At 40.0% G+C, this 15,200-nt stretch overlaps 2 protein-coding genes and 1 non-coding gene across 3 annotated transcripts; 1 reads left to right on the forward strand and 2 right to left on the reverse strand.

Annotated features, from left to right (window-relative positions):
- Nucleotides 1-5,818: 5,818 nt before the first annotated feature.
- LOC143540735 (uncharacterized) lies at nucleotides 5,819-8,184 on the reverse strand. Its single transcript, XM_077033717.1, has 2 exons — nucleotides 7,774-8,184; nucleotides 5,819-6,139 (listed from the first exon to the last, which is right to left on the reverse strand). Exons 1-2 carry the CDS (start codon nucleotides 8,146-8,148, stop codon nucleotides 6,017-6,019), a joined length of 498 nt encoding a protein of 165 aa, XP_076889832.1. The 5' UTR covers nucleotides 8,149-8,184; the 3' UTR covers nucleotides 5,819-6,016.
- Nucleotides 8,185-10,795: 2,611 nt separating this feature from the next.
- LOC143540776 (U1 spliceosomal RNA) lies at nucleotides 10,796-10,956 on the forward strand. The gene has a single exon (XR_013136644.1). It is a non-coding gene; the product is annotated as a U1 spliceosomal RNA (small nuclear RNA).
- Nucleotides 10,957-12,708: 1,752 nt separating this feature from the next.
- LOC143540752 (uncharacterized) lies at nucleotides 12,709-14,004 on the reverse strand. Its single transcript, XM_077033731.1, has one exon. It carries the CDS (start codon nucleotides 14,002-14,004, stop codon nucleotides 12,994-12,996), a length of 1,011 nt encoding a protein of 336 aa, XP_076889846.1. The 3' UTR covers nucleotides 12,709-12,993.
- Between the last annotated feature and the right edge of the window lie 1,196 nt (nucleotides 14,005-15,200).

A 15,200-nucleotide genomic window follows, 5' to 3' on the forward strand; every position in this document is an offset into this window, starting at 1 on the left:
AAATCGCACTCACAGCCGGCGGTGACGTCATCTCAGCTGGAACAGTCGGCTCAAAGGAGTGAGCAACTGAACCAGCGGAAGCAGGCGCAGGCGCCTGGGTCGACGCCTCAGGTAGGCTGACCAAGCCTACCGTCATTGGCGGAGAGGTACTCCTCTGCGCTCCACCCTGGAATGCGTCAACATTCACGCCTGCGTAAAGAAGATAAGTGTTAAATGATAAAGCTATGAAGTTAAAAAACAAGAAGTTTGTACTTACGGGTTTTCTTGAGCCTAAAGGTACGGAGAGGCGGGGACGAACCCGATGGAGCCGGCCTCTTTGCGCCGGTTACCGTCGTCTTCTTGAGCTATCCGGAGGTGACAGTCGCAGCCTCCGGAGCGGTGGTCTTATCACCACCGGGATTCCCCGCCACCTCTTCGCTCTCGGTCTCCGAATCAGACCGAGGCGCCGGATCGGCAGTGGAGGCCACCTCCTTTCCCTTCCCGCCGGCAGCCTTCTTCTTCCGCACCAACGGAGGACCATCTGCGGATTCCTCATCATAACATACGATTAGAGGAATTCCAGCAGAGGTTTCAACATTGAGGGGTCGAGGGTTGAAGAGCGCCTTACCTGGCCGCCTGGCGCTCAGGATCTCGTGGCCTAGCGGGTAGACCTCCACGAACCGATCCGCAGTTTGTTCTAGGATGGGCAACTCGTTCTCGTCTCGAGCGCGAGTACCCATCCGAGCGGGACCGTCAGCCTCCCGCGGGTTCAGGAGCGACTGCAGGTCGTTCCCCTCTGAAATAAACAGGAAAAAAGTTAGAAGAAATTCAGAATCAACAAAAAGAAACAAAGCATACCGTAAGGAACAGAGTTCGAACCGTATTCGAGGACGATCGGAACCTTTTGCGCATCCGCCGCCTTCCACACCCGGCTCATCCCCAACATCACCATCCCGGACTCCGCAAACCGGTAAACCGGAGATTGGACCCGGGAAATCCTCGAAAACCATTCCGCCTCCTCGTAGTTGGAGGCGTGAAGGCTGGGAAGAGCTTGCCCATTCTTAAACTTCATGGCAAGGGGGATGGCGCGAGCGGATATGAAGAAGAACTCCCGCTTCCACGCGCGAAGACTGCGCTCGGTTGCGCAAATCTTCAAACCCTTAATCCGGGTTATCAACGTGTACCACCCCTGGATGCACCTCCAAGTGTAGAAAGTCATCAGGCGGTCAACATAGGGCTCAATACCCAGAATCCGGCACACCCACTCGAAGTGCCGAATCTTGGCAATCGCCATCGGGTGCAACTCGGTCAAATGAACACCGTGCCTCTCAAGGACACGGTAAACAAACTTTGTCAATGGGAACCTAAGATTCCCATAAACAAAGAATGCAGCATAAACCCCGATCTTGCCTCTGGGGGCATCGTACACCGTCTGATGGGGTTCAGGAAACTCAGGCTCGAGAGACTCGAGCATGAACTTCCTGACGACGTACCGATACAGATCGCCAGGCAGAGCACACTGGCACTCGCCAGCAGTACTCTTGTCATCAGCTGTAGAATCGATATCACGAGACATCTTGTAAAAGAAGAAGAAAACGATTTCGGGAGAATGCTTGCCTGAAAAGGTGAGTATTCGCCGAAAATCGCTTAGAAGATGAAGAAAAGAGTGAAAGTGTGGATTACAAAGAACCCTCTCCCCCTTTATATACTAATCGCAATTAATGCGATGCATTTAATGCGGAAGAGAGAGAAATCGAATGTGCAATGAAACTATGACACGTGGCAAAAAGCAAGATGGCAACAGCTGTTGACAGGACGCATACCATTAATTTCGCGGCCACGCGCCCGAAAAATCAGGCCCACGCGCCTGAAAAAGCGTCTGGAATGACCATGTACTGTCACGTCACCATAACTTCCTGCACGTCCTGACACAGTCAGAAGAAACCGTCGCACGACGTTTCAGAGGTTTGGACTGTTCTTATCCTTCCACCAACTCTTCGAATTTCAAAATTCAAAATTCAAAAAGATTCAAAACAAAGCGGGAAAATACCCCTTACCTTGGCAACCAAGTAACCATAAGACAGGTGCGGGTACAGTGTCAAGGCAAAACCCTTCACATACTTAGCACCCGCAGGGAATTGACGCCAGGAATACCTTGGAAGTAAAGTAACCGTAAGACAAGTGCGGGTACAGTGTCAAGGCAAAACCCTTCACATACTTAGCACTCTGCAGGGAATTCAAACCAAGAAGGATCTTCTGGGCCATGCTTGCGGAAACGGGAATAACACCCCCGCATGACGGGAACGTCGAGAACTATATTGTTTGAAACTCCAAGATGGAATTGGTGGTTTTAACATAATTGATCGCTATGTTGAAAACTACCAAGACCCCATGGAGAATCCACACAAGTGGGACTCAACGCTCCTGACGTGCGAGGAGGTTACAAACCTACCCGCTTCACACCCAAAGATCAAGCAGAAAAGTCGGGAATTTCTGCGTGACATCAGGAAAACCGCGGGAAGAATCACCACGGAAAACCTAAAAACTAAACCCTTTTCAAAACCCCTAGCTAAGTCCAAAAGTTCACCTCACTTATTAATAATTCATGAGAAGAACATTGGACTGGGGGGACTTGAAGAGGTAGGTCCCAGCAGAGCCCAGTTGGACCCGCAAGACTCACCTTGAACAGGGACGTCTGCGCAATGACCAATTGCTCCAGCAGGACCCACCATGCTCAAAGAACCTTATGCGCAGTACGCCAGCTGTACCCGCAGGGAAAGCCTCCCAATGGTGAAGTACCCCGCCTGTTCCCGCAGCTGCGGATACAAGCCATCAGGGAAGGCTACCCGCACTAACAGCAAGGCTACACGCACAAGGCATTAGTTACTTCAGTAGTCACATGAAGGAATGAGCAAGGCGGGAATACTCCCGCCTAAATGAGCCAGTCCGTATGCTTCTGGAAGGTCTTTCGTACTATACCTACTAAGGTATGGGCGGAACAGACAATTTGACCAGAGCAGCCCATGAACCAATCATAGGGTGACAGCTCACCGACAACAATACGAGGAGGAGCACCCTCTAGTACTGTTTGTCACTATTAGCCGCTGCCTACTCACCAACCCTTACGATGGGACGTGCACAGCCTACAGTTGGTGGAACAGTGCGTAGCCGGCAGTAAAGGAACAGTATACAGCCGACCTTTACTGTTGGCCGTAGCCTACCCACCAACCAGCATGGCCTGTGCGTAGTCCACTGTTGGTGGGACAGGAATACTATTCAGCCGGCTGTACCTTCTAGGAAACCTACCTTCGGCTATAAATACTCCACCACCTTGGAATGGTAAGGACATCATCTGATATCTCATTCTTATCTAGCAATCTCTTAATATACACTTATATTCAGAGCAATCTAGTCTGATTCTCACGCCGGAGGGTGGTCACAAGGAGGAACCCCCCCTTCTCAGTGACGAGCTTACGGTGTCTGTTTTGCAGGTCCCCTGAAGAACAACTCTCTGCTAGACCTCATCCTCGTGGGAAACATTACTTAATCCCCAGATTATTTATAATCTGTCCAGGGTTCACTTAGTGTTTCTTCAGACTCCCAAATGAAATCTTGAATATTTCCCGTTGACTTTACTTGGCTATTACAATTGGATCTCACAAGGGTGGTTTTGTAACTTCATCTGGTGTGTGTAGTGATAAGGTTATTGTGTGAACCAACATGCAAAAGATTGAAAGGGTGAGTATGTAGCAAAATATTGGATACCTAATTTCAGATTTATGCATACATTATATTAGAAAACGGATCAAATTAACATTTTCATTTTCAGTGAATGTGTAAAAATTTCTATTTCTATCCCGTGTAACACACGGGTTCTAGACCTAGTATATGGATATACTAAAAATTAGTATCCGACTTTTTTATAAAAAAATATATTAATTTATAATTAAGAAGCAATTTCATAGTTTAAAAATAAGCGGAGTACGTGTCTCACCAAATCCAAATAGCTTTTAAACCGGTTTATAACATCTCATTTATTTGTGAAACCCTTTCATCATCAAATTCTAAATACATTATTAACGTTTTTACAATAAATAAAATTAAATTCCAAAAAAGTATAATACATATTAGAAACGAATAACATAAAACAATCATGTAACACGGGAATAAACACTGGTATCAAAATAAAATAATAATACAAATTTGTTTCATTGCCTCATTTTTTTCAAGGTCCCTAAATAAGCCATCCATTCATATATATTTTATAAGTTATGAAAGTGTCATTTGGTTTGATCCTAACGTTGTGCTTATAACTTAACTTTTAAGGAATATTTATTCGAAATTTTGGATGGGTTCAATAGTCCAATTTTTATATTCTTTGACTTTCCAATTTCCATATCCATATTTATTTGTGTAAACATTTCAATACTAAACAAATAATTATATGTGTTTTCTATGAAACAGTCGACATGGGAAGTAGCGAACCATCGGCTAGTTTAATATTATTTTAAAAAAAATATAGAAATAAAAATATATCAAGTGGTTGATAAATAATGCTAAGAAAATATCGCCTATTTCTATCTTCATCCAGATTAGATATTTAACTTCTTTCACAAGGCACAATTTTTTTTAAAATGGAACTAATAGATCTTTTAATAATTAAAAAAATATCCATATTAAGAATATTAAGAGAGAGATTTCAAAAATAACTTTTTTTTTTAAATTCTCAAAATGACATGTCCCAAACTAATTGTGACGACAGAATTGCTTGGGGGACACGATGAGATTCAACAACGAATAAAAAAAATCGATGTGTGACATCAAAGCTCATCATTGCGACGATGAAGTTGGTCTCAAAACTTATTGTGATAATGAAGTTAATCTCAAAACTTGACCTTCACGCTTAGTTTGAGATCAACTTCATCATTATGATGAGTTTTGATGTCACATGTCAGTTTCTTATTCGTTGTTGAATCTCATTGTAACGATGGGGTTGGGATGGGTCTTTCTTGGAAATTAACAAAATGGGGGAGGGGGCACTAATGAACTCTTTCTCTTGAGATGCGTCATTTAGGAGTTTAACGTAAATAATTATTTCACATACAAAGAATTAGGGGCAATTGTCCTCCGTTAAAAAAAATGTTTTAGTGTTATTAAATCTAAAAATTTCAATCGAAGCCCAAAAAATATCGATTAATCCCCTCCAATCACTCTTTATAAAAAGAAATCTTGAATCCGTCAATGATTATATGGTTTTTGATCGTTGGTCGTATTGCGGAAACACTAATTTTTTAAACTATAAACACTTTGTTAATCTCAAAATATCTTTTTGAGTTGGAAGTAACTTGAGTTGGTTGGTAGCTTGGTCTCACAATATACACCATACAACATGTCTTTAATAAAAAATAAAATAAAAATCTTTAGGCTTGTCTCTCCATGCTCCTAAAATGCACCCAACTCATTATTTTACTTCTGTATGATCAAAACTTTATAAAAACTGATATATTATATAATGTGATTTAGTTTGACAATGTTTATAAAAAATGGTTATTAAAAATAATACATTTTAAGAGATATTTACTCCAACAATTTGTAATTTTCTTGTGCATATGTTGTAAGTTATTCATTAATATTCACAATCTGTTTATAACTTAATATTAATCATAAATATCATACATGTTTATTGATCTGTATTCGACGTTTTTATATCGTATAATACTTAACCTCATTATTCTACTAATACCATAATAGACAGTCGTAAAACAACTATTATACTTTCTAAAAGACAATGAAAATACAAATGTAGGTTTTGAGCACTCAAAAAAAGACAGTATGAGCACATTTATACATAAGGAATTCGACTCGACTCAGACTCCAAATAAAAGGCTATTTGTAAACAATATACATGCCACTCAATGCACAACATATAGATAACATAGTTCATGAACCGAACATTCAATATGTACGAGCTAAACCACGGTCCAACTCTTAACCTTGTTATAATTCTGCAACTTACAGGCGAGTGTCGAGTTGCCATTCAGCTTAACCTTGGACCGATCACCACTGGGTTATCAACCACAACCCGAATCACTGGAACCCTTCGTCGAGCTGATAGCATTGCATTCAATCGGTCTATTTGGATCAAAAGCTGTCTTATTTTCTGCAAAACAGATCGGTAAACTCATTAATTGTATGCTTTGGGCGTAAAACAGCACACGTTACTTGATATACATGTGATTAAGAGGCAAAAGTAACCGATTAACCACCTCTTTTAAGTAGATAAAAATCGGATCAATCAAAACATTAAAATCCAGTAAAGTGTCAAAGTGCACAATGTTAATATAATCAACCGAGTTCCAAAGTGTACAACAACCATAAGGTACACACAACACATATTTGAGGAGTATAAACAAACCAAACCGAGAATGAGCTCGTTCTAAAGCTCAAGCTCTGCTCATGAATTGTTTTTTCAAGTTTGGGCTTGGCTCGTTTATGATCTATTAATTAATTTATATACATTTTTAATTATTTTTATATATATTTCGAAAAAAAATACCTTTTACGAGCCAAAGCTCGGCTCAAGCTTGATTGTGCAATGTAAACTTAATACATACAAGCAGTGTTGCAAAAATGCCGACTAGGCATCGATTAATCCCCAATTAATCGCCAGTCCCCACTTCACTAATTAATTTTGCGCTAATCGGTCAATGGTCAAATCCGGCCAAAATCTACGATTTTCGGCGAGATTCTGACAAAATCAGCGGTTTTTTCGGCGAGATTCGGTCCAAAATTAGCGGTTTCCCGCGAGATTCTATCGAAAACCAGCTGTTTCCAGCGAGATTCAAGCCTATTTCCGACCAAAATGTGTTTATGTATAATAAAACTGTAAATTACAAATAAAAATGTGTCTCTGTATATAAAATTGAAAATTATACATTAAAGTCCGCTCCGATTAATCTTAATCGCTATAACACTGCATACAAGTCCAAAAGAGGAAAAACTTAAAAAAACACAACGCTCAAGCTCAGGCTCGATAACTAAACTAAACGAGCTTTATTTGAAGCTCGGGCTCGACTCGTTTCGAGCTTTTTATCACTCGGAGCTCACTCAAATGATTCAAAAAGCTATGTTTGTATGAGTGCAAGATTATCAATATATCTAACTCACTATGGCATATTATCAAACACTTGGTGTGCATAATATTATTAACCAACTAACCTCGAATTTTTTTCAAAATGGTAAGTATTTACAAAAAAAAAGGAAAACGGGGAAAGTCAAAAGAAAAAGGTAAATGGTGTATCCTTTCCTGCCACCAAAGGATTAGGAACAATATGGATTAGGATCCTCCATTGGCAGGTGAGGTTCAATCATTGGGACCTATTCCTTCGCTGCCAATGGAGGATTAAGAGGAGCAACTTCCAAACCCCGTTTGTCCCCGTTTGTGTTCCGTTATGAAACTTAGCCGACGTCTAATTTTGAAACGAAGGTCGATAACCTTCGGGCAAACGCTGTTAACGATGATGATCAGGGGCGGGTCCCTCCAATGTCGAAGGCCCTACTGCCGGGTATGGGGCGGGTCCCTCCAATTTTGGAGGGACTAATACCGGGTATGGGGCGGGTTCCTCTAATTTTGGAGGGACTAATACCGGGTATGGGGCGGGTCCCTACAATTTTGATTGGCAAGAAGGTTATTGACCTTCGTTTCAAAATGTTGGACATGGATCATTAAGCATCAACGAAGATAACAATTGGGTATCCTAACGGAACACAAACGGGGACAAACGGAACACAAACCTCATCTTTGTGCTTCAACATAACCACCAGCTTCTCCTTGTCACCATTCTCCACCATCCTCCGCCTCCGCCGCCACCGATTAGCGTACACAGTCACCGTCACAAACGCACCCACCGTCGCAAAAACCGACCAAACCCCAATTCTACTTCGAACCCAAGAGCTCAAAACCCCCAAACGTGTAGCTTCAACTGGCTGTGGCAACTCACGGTCGATTATCTCATGTGGGTTTGTTGTAGATGACTCAGATGATGGTGGTTCTTGTGGTGGTTGTTGATATTGGTCATCTGGGTCTGTGAAATTGGTGAGAAGTACGGTGTCTGAATCGGCTTCATCGGAGCTTGATGGTTGGATGGTTTCCCAGTCGTTATCTTCCATGGAGGCTGGTTCTAGAGTGAACTGTGGATTGATTTGTCACTGGATATTTATTGATTGATTTGTTGGTAATTAGCGTAAGTGGATATTTGTTGACGAACCGTTGACGTGGTCTGCTAAATTACATGTGTTCCCGAGTTCATTTAACGTCATGTGTAGTGACGGTTATAATATAGGGAAAAATTTTGACACGTAGCGTCATGTTATCAGGGACATTATTTTTAATTTAAGGATGTAATGGTGTTTAGATGTGGGTAAATAAACCGGTTAACCGAACCAACCTCGAAAATCAAACCGAAACCGATTATGTAGAAACCGGTTTGGAACTGATTGAAACCTTAGGTTCGGAACCATTTTGTAATTTTGTTCACCAAAGCCGGTTCCAAACCGGTTTACCGAGCCAAAACCGGCCAAGGTCAAAATATGAACTGAAAACGATCGTAACCTAGTCAAGAAACCGGTTTGAACGCGAACCGAAACCGGTCTTGACTTTTGTGGACCAAACCGAACCGATTTCAACCAAATCGATTTTGAGTTTTAAACCGGTTTACGCACCTCTAGTGGTGGTGTAGCCCAAAAATCCCCCCCCCCTTCAGCCCACTTATCGCCGAGAGAGGAGGGTGTTACCGCCTTAAATCGCTCCAAATGTGAAGATTTGTCGCCCCACTACACTGATCAAGTCTAAGGGAAATAAAATGTATGGGAAGACTTCTTTCTAATTCTACTCTTTTTCTTTCCCTTCCTTTTTTTACTTCCATGAAACAAATCCACATATTGCACCCTTAATTAAATTAGAAAACACATATTTTCTTAGTTTTCTCTATATCTCTTTTTAAATGAAACTCGAGAACACCATATTTTTTCTCTCTCTCTTTTATTTCTTTCCTATTCGGAAACACAAATAAGAGAAACAAAAAAAAAACTTTTCGTTTCCTTTCTATTTTATATTTTTTCCTCTCTTCTTTTTTCTCCTAACCTTTATTTTCTTCTCATTCTTTCCTATTTGAAAGAGTTTTTTCTACTCATTTTCTTCTTTCTTTTTATCCCTCTATCTCCTTCTCTTTTCTTTAATGAAACCCAAGAACACATATTTTTATTTTCCGTCTTTATCTTTTTAAATGAAACTCGGGAAGACAACTATTTTTTCCACCCTCCTTTACTCAATGAAACTCAGGAACGCGGATAAACCATCAACCTAGTGCCACTAGTCACTTCTAGAAGTGAATTGGTTCAGTTTATAGGCTACAGTCTGAAAGGCTGAGTTTTAAGGTTTGGTACTCTGGTTTACGCCTTGGAATTGACAGGGTTATATAAATAAGAAAAATTAATATTTTTGTCTAATCTAATTATTTTAATAAAAACAAATTAATATATGGGTAAAAGTTTTGGTTTTTTAACCTAAAATTTTACTAAACTTTCTAAGATCTAATGGTTTGATTCCGTGTTAAAAAGACCTAAATTGAGAACCTTACTTTTGTGTATGTAGCAACTCTTATTATTCAATGCATTGAGTATGATTAATTACTTGTTATATCATACAAATGATATATAGAAGATATTTATTTGACCTGTTTTCAAACAGTTTTCTATGTAATTTGAATACCATTATCTGAACTAAATTATCAAAACCAGTCGTAGTAGTATAGTGGTAAGTATTCCTGCCTGTTACGTGGGTGACCTGGGTTCGATCCCCGGCAACGGCGTATTTTTTTTGAATGTTCAATCTACGGCAACGGCGTATAATCACTTCACATTTTATAAGTTCAAAGTTTATAAATTCATCTTTTTTTTTTCCTGTTAATTTTGTAACTTAACTAAAGAGAGAATTGAACATGAAGTTCAAAACAACTATTACTATAATCATACAATATACTACTTTTTTTCTGTTATTGACCATATGGTGAAGCAGTTAAAGCATAAAAAACCGATTCATACTCAATATTAGACGCGTTTTCCAAACTATAAGACTAGCAAGTAGCAACTGAAGAAAAAAACCTCAATCATCATGAAACCATACATTATCACCAAAAGTAGTCCTTCCCGTATTCTTGAAGACCAGTCTCCGTAACTCAATGTTTTCACACGATTCTCAAATAATCCAGCGATAAATGCTGGCAAGAATGCTCCACAAACGGTCTTAAAGGAAGACCATAAGATTTTGCAGCTAATAACAAGTGTTTGAACAATAATGGTATGATTAAGATTATCCCTTACATCCTCATCGTTTCACTCTGGATTTCTAAAATTGGAATATGTGATCTGATCGAGTAATCACGATAACTCAATGTCTCAATGTTTAAGTAAATAGAAGAAATGAGAATCTTGACGGTCCCGAGAAGGTCCATGACAAGTGATTTTCAATTATGTCATTCAAATTCATATTTCGGGATGGAAACAAGTGATGACAAGTTTATTTAATGTTTAGTTTTCCTGCATACACTTAAACATTGTTACTGTGAACAAAGTCACTTAATGTCGAAATATATGAAAAAAAAATTTTATTTTAATAAAGGAAATACTAATAATGTTCTGTTTAATCTTTTACAGAGAAAAATAGGTGGCTTTATTATTCTAGATTCCCACATCGCCAGAGGGAAGATATAGGTGAGTAGGCGTGTATTATAATTAGGGGAATGGGCAACCAGATTACTTACTTACCTGGACGGGGTTAATGGGCGATCAAGAAGACCCATGGCCTAGGTTGGTGACCTCCATTGCACTTAGGAGGGGTACCTGCTTAAGGTCGGCCTAAGTGGTCGAGCCTACGTCATAATTTGTGGCAGTAGAGGCCTGCGTTCGCGCGGCCTCTACACAATTCTTGAGTTTAAAGCTTTGCTTTGTTCGAATTTATTTTGTACAAGCAACTTTTGTGAGTAATATTACTACATAGGAAGGGGTTCGTTTTGGTTTGCAAACGGCCCTCGGGATAGAGACCCAGCTACGCGTTTAAAATAAATAACTTAACTTTAAGTATTAATTAGTGTTTAAATTTTCTCATTATATAGAAACATAGATATTAACATAGCAGGTAGGCGGGCAACAAGCTGTACCGCCACCCCTTTCTGAATTGCAAACCCTAACCTGCTAAAGACATATCCCTGCCCCTTTGGAGTCGACACATTGCTATGCACAACCCGTTGGACCCTGGTTAGGAAACGGATAGCTTCGGTGCCAAGGAGCCAAAGGTATCAAAAGCCAGAGGGACAAAAACATGTTGGTTCTCTTCGCAGGCTTTAGCATGTTTCTCCACCTTCTTCGTTTCAGCCCTTTTCATTGCTTGCCCAGCTACAAACCCATTATCCCTCAAACCAGCTAAAGGAGATACCCCTGTGAGGTCAACACAAGCGTGTTTTCCCCCGGCCCAACCAAAGACGAGCAAATCTGCCGGTCGTAGAGTGGATCTCCCTTCCGTGGGGACTGTAAGGAAGTTTACGGGGGCTTCCTTTTTAGCTGATATCCCAGCTCGCCTTAAGATGTCCCAAAGATCGTCCCGCACCCAATCATAACTATTTTTTTCTAAATGGAAAATGTGTCGATAGAATGAATGATTGTTTTCATCTTAATTTCCCAAAAACGAAGAGGATCGTATGTTTGTCCTATCTGGTTGTCTACACTTAAGCATTGTGTCATGTATGTGAACAATGTAACTAACACTAAGTATTTATTTGGAGTTTGTACTTAGAGATAAACTCATAAAGCTGCAGGTTAAGGGTGTTAATTCCAAAGATATAATAAAACAACACAAAAAAGACAAGTACACCGGAACACGTATTTATGTACACGTTTCCGAAAAATGTTTTGTACATAGTCGATTTTAGAAACGTGACGATAGTTACATTTATTCATCACCATCATTACAACTTATTGAAACCATCGATTTTAGTTATTCGGTTCGCCAATATATGAGAAGGTTAAATACATCGTACTATACTGATGTTGACAAATATATTCAAACAAATCTTGATCATACAAAGAAATTTACATAAATGATTTTACATAAAACATACTGAATATTATATTCTACACAAAAGAATCAAAACAAGTCGTTGTAGTATAGTGGTAAGTATTCCCGTCTGTCAACCGGGTGACCCGGGTTCGATTCTCGGCAAGGCGTTTAGATTTTTTACTTCAAAAAAAAATTAAAATAATACATAAACATAAATAAAGAACATGCATCTTCTCAGTCCAAAGTTTATATAAATTCATCTTTTTTTGTATAAATTTATGAACTCAACTCTGCAATAAATGGTACATAATGTTCAAAACAGCTACAACTCTAAATCGAAACAAAAACACAAAAAAGAACCCGCAAAATATAATCTTTTTCATCAAAGATCAAAGCTCCCGAGCTTTTAAACGCTGCGCACCTTCACCCGCCTCCAAAAGTCGAGTCCATTAATCTAAAAATCCAGCGGCTCACATAATCATACAAAATTCACTACCCTCTATTATTCAACAACCGGAGCTGCAGGCGAGTCAGTCATCGCCTCCAAAACCGACTGACACTCAAAGGAACATACTCCGTAAAACACTTCAAAATTTATATAAATTCATCTCTTTTTGTATAAATTTATGAACTCAACTCTGTAACAAATGGTACATAAAGTTCTAAAAACAACTATCACTATAAGTTCATATCATTTTCCATACCACAACAAATCAAGAAACAACTTATCTAACTCTAAATCGAAACAAAAACGTTAAAAAGAACCCGCAAAATGTAATCTTTTTCATCAAAGATCGAAGCTACCGAGCTTTTAAACGCTGCGCACCTTCACCCGCCTCCAAAACCGAGTCCATTAATCTAAAAAATCCTCATACTCATACAAAATTAACTACCTTGTAACATTATTCAACAACCGGAGCTGCAGGCGAGTCAGTCATCACTTCCAAAACCGACTGACACTCAACACTCGACGCCGCGTGTTCCAAACTATACGACTTACAACTAAAGTAAAAAACCGCACTCATCATAAAATCAATAAGCACAACGAAACTATACATCACCACCAAAAGCGGCCCTTCCCATATCCTCGAAGACCCGTCTCCATAACTCAACGTCTTCACCCGGTGCTCAAATAACCCCTCGATAAACGCCATCCCAATCGTCGACCCGAGAAATATCATCAAACCCACTTGCGTCTGTCCCCGAATCAACACACTAGACCTTAATAAAGCCTCGGAACCCGACACGTCTTCCAAAACCGATATCACCATCGACAGATCGCAAATTATAACCGCATTCGCAAAAAAAACCGAAAACAACAACCCGAATAATATCACAACATATGTTATTAAATCCGATGTCACCCCGACAACCGAAAGCACACTGCTAATACCGTAAACGAACACGAGAAACAACCCGACACAACCCGTGATCACCGTGCATACCAACAAATACGTCAAAACGACCCGTGTCCAAATCTTTCGAAAAACGATATAGAATTTCGACGAATCGAACGTTTTACGGGAATAAGTAGAGTCGACGGTGTACACGACGGCTGCTTTGGATATTAATAACAACGTGATGTATAAGGGGAAGCACATTACATTAGCGACAAGGGTTTCAGCTAATTTGCGACAAGATAGTGACAAGATTGGGGTTAATTGAATACCTGACGAATTAGCGACGGAAACGAGGTGGGTTTGGAAGGTTTTAACGACGGCATCGTCGACTAGGATATTAGATAATAATAGAGCTGAAACGGGACAGATTAATATGGATCCGATTGAAATGAAACCGGTGAGATTGAAGCGTAGGATTCTGATGGTTTCGTTAAGGATTTGTAAGGCGGATGTGGAGTGGAAAGTGGGCGTGGGTCGGGTTGATTCGAATGGGTGTGGATCTGGGGTTTCCATAATTAGTGAATAATAATAATATGATGTAATGGGAATTAGATTAATTGCATAGTGATTAAGATGGAAATGGAGTTAATTGCAGCTGGGTTTGTAGAAATGTGATGATTAGAATGGAGAATTGATTGATTGAGATTTGAAAGATGATACAGAGATGTGTGTGTGTGTGTGTGTGTGTGTGTGTGTTTGTTAAGATTGGGGATGAAGGAACGAAGGAGATGCGTGTCGGTGTGTTGACTTTTTGACTTTTGTGTGATTTCTTTTTTGCGTTGGTAATTATTACTTATTAGAGGTGACGTACCGCCTACCGGTACCGATCCTGAAAACCTCGTATCTCAAAAAAATTGAATTTAAAATATTTGGAACTATAGAGGTAGGGCAACAAAAAGCCTCGAATACTCGCGAATCATTTAGAACTTCCTTAGAAGACATCCGCGGGTCATTCGCAGTACCCACATAATGAATGCAGGATAAGCACCAAAGGAACACAAGTTCAAATAATTAACTTAAAAGGTAAAGAACTCCCCGCATGTGCGGAAGCCTCCCAAATACGGAAGATAGGGAGGATGACGCCAGTAAAACGGTTGTAACTAACTTCCTTCTAGAAGACTAATTAAAATATTCCCTGAAAGGGACATTCCCTCCTTCGTAAATAACACGTGATAGGGTAACCAATCAGAGGATGACAACTGGATAATTTGTTATAACTATGCACATGGCTAGCTATCAGTTCCTACTAAACCCTACCACGTGATTCATGTAGAATGGGCATCTTCTAGAAAAGGACAGCTCCACCAGTCACATTCTTACAACCACCGGCTATAAATACCAAACTCATCATCATGATGTATTCATTCATACTTGACATATTACATAAATCACTTAAGTACTTTTCTCTCTTAAAGAACTGTACTTATTAACGCCGGATGGTGGTTACGGGAAGACCCCCACTATTGTCCTTCCCGTAACGAGCTCACGGTGGTTTTGTTTTGCAGGTCATCGTCGTCGGAATTGCTAGACCTAGACCTCTGTTAACCTAATTCCTGTTTCATCACCCATACCCGATGGAATACTGATCTAACATACTCGGGTTTGGACCCGTGCTTCTTCAGGCACCAATATCGGTTCGGTACCGGTATTCCATCCAAAATTGGCACATAAAAACTATTTTGATTAGATCCAGAGTGCTTTTGTTGGGG

The sequence above is a fragment of the Bidens hawaiensis genome, unplaced genomic scaffold (genome assembly GCF_021521415.1).
Source record: "Bidens hawaiensis isolate Kalapana, Puna unplaced genomic scaffold, B.hawaiensis_p1.1 tig00012328_1, whole genome shotgun sequence".
Classification (NCBI taxonomy): domain Eukaryota; kingdom Viridiplantae; phylum Streptophyta; class Magnoliopsida; order Asterales; family Asteraceae; genus Bidens; species Bidens hawaiensis.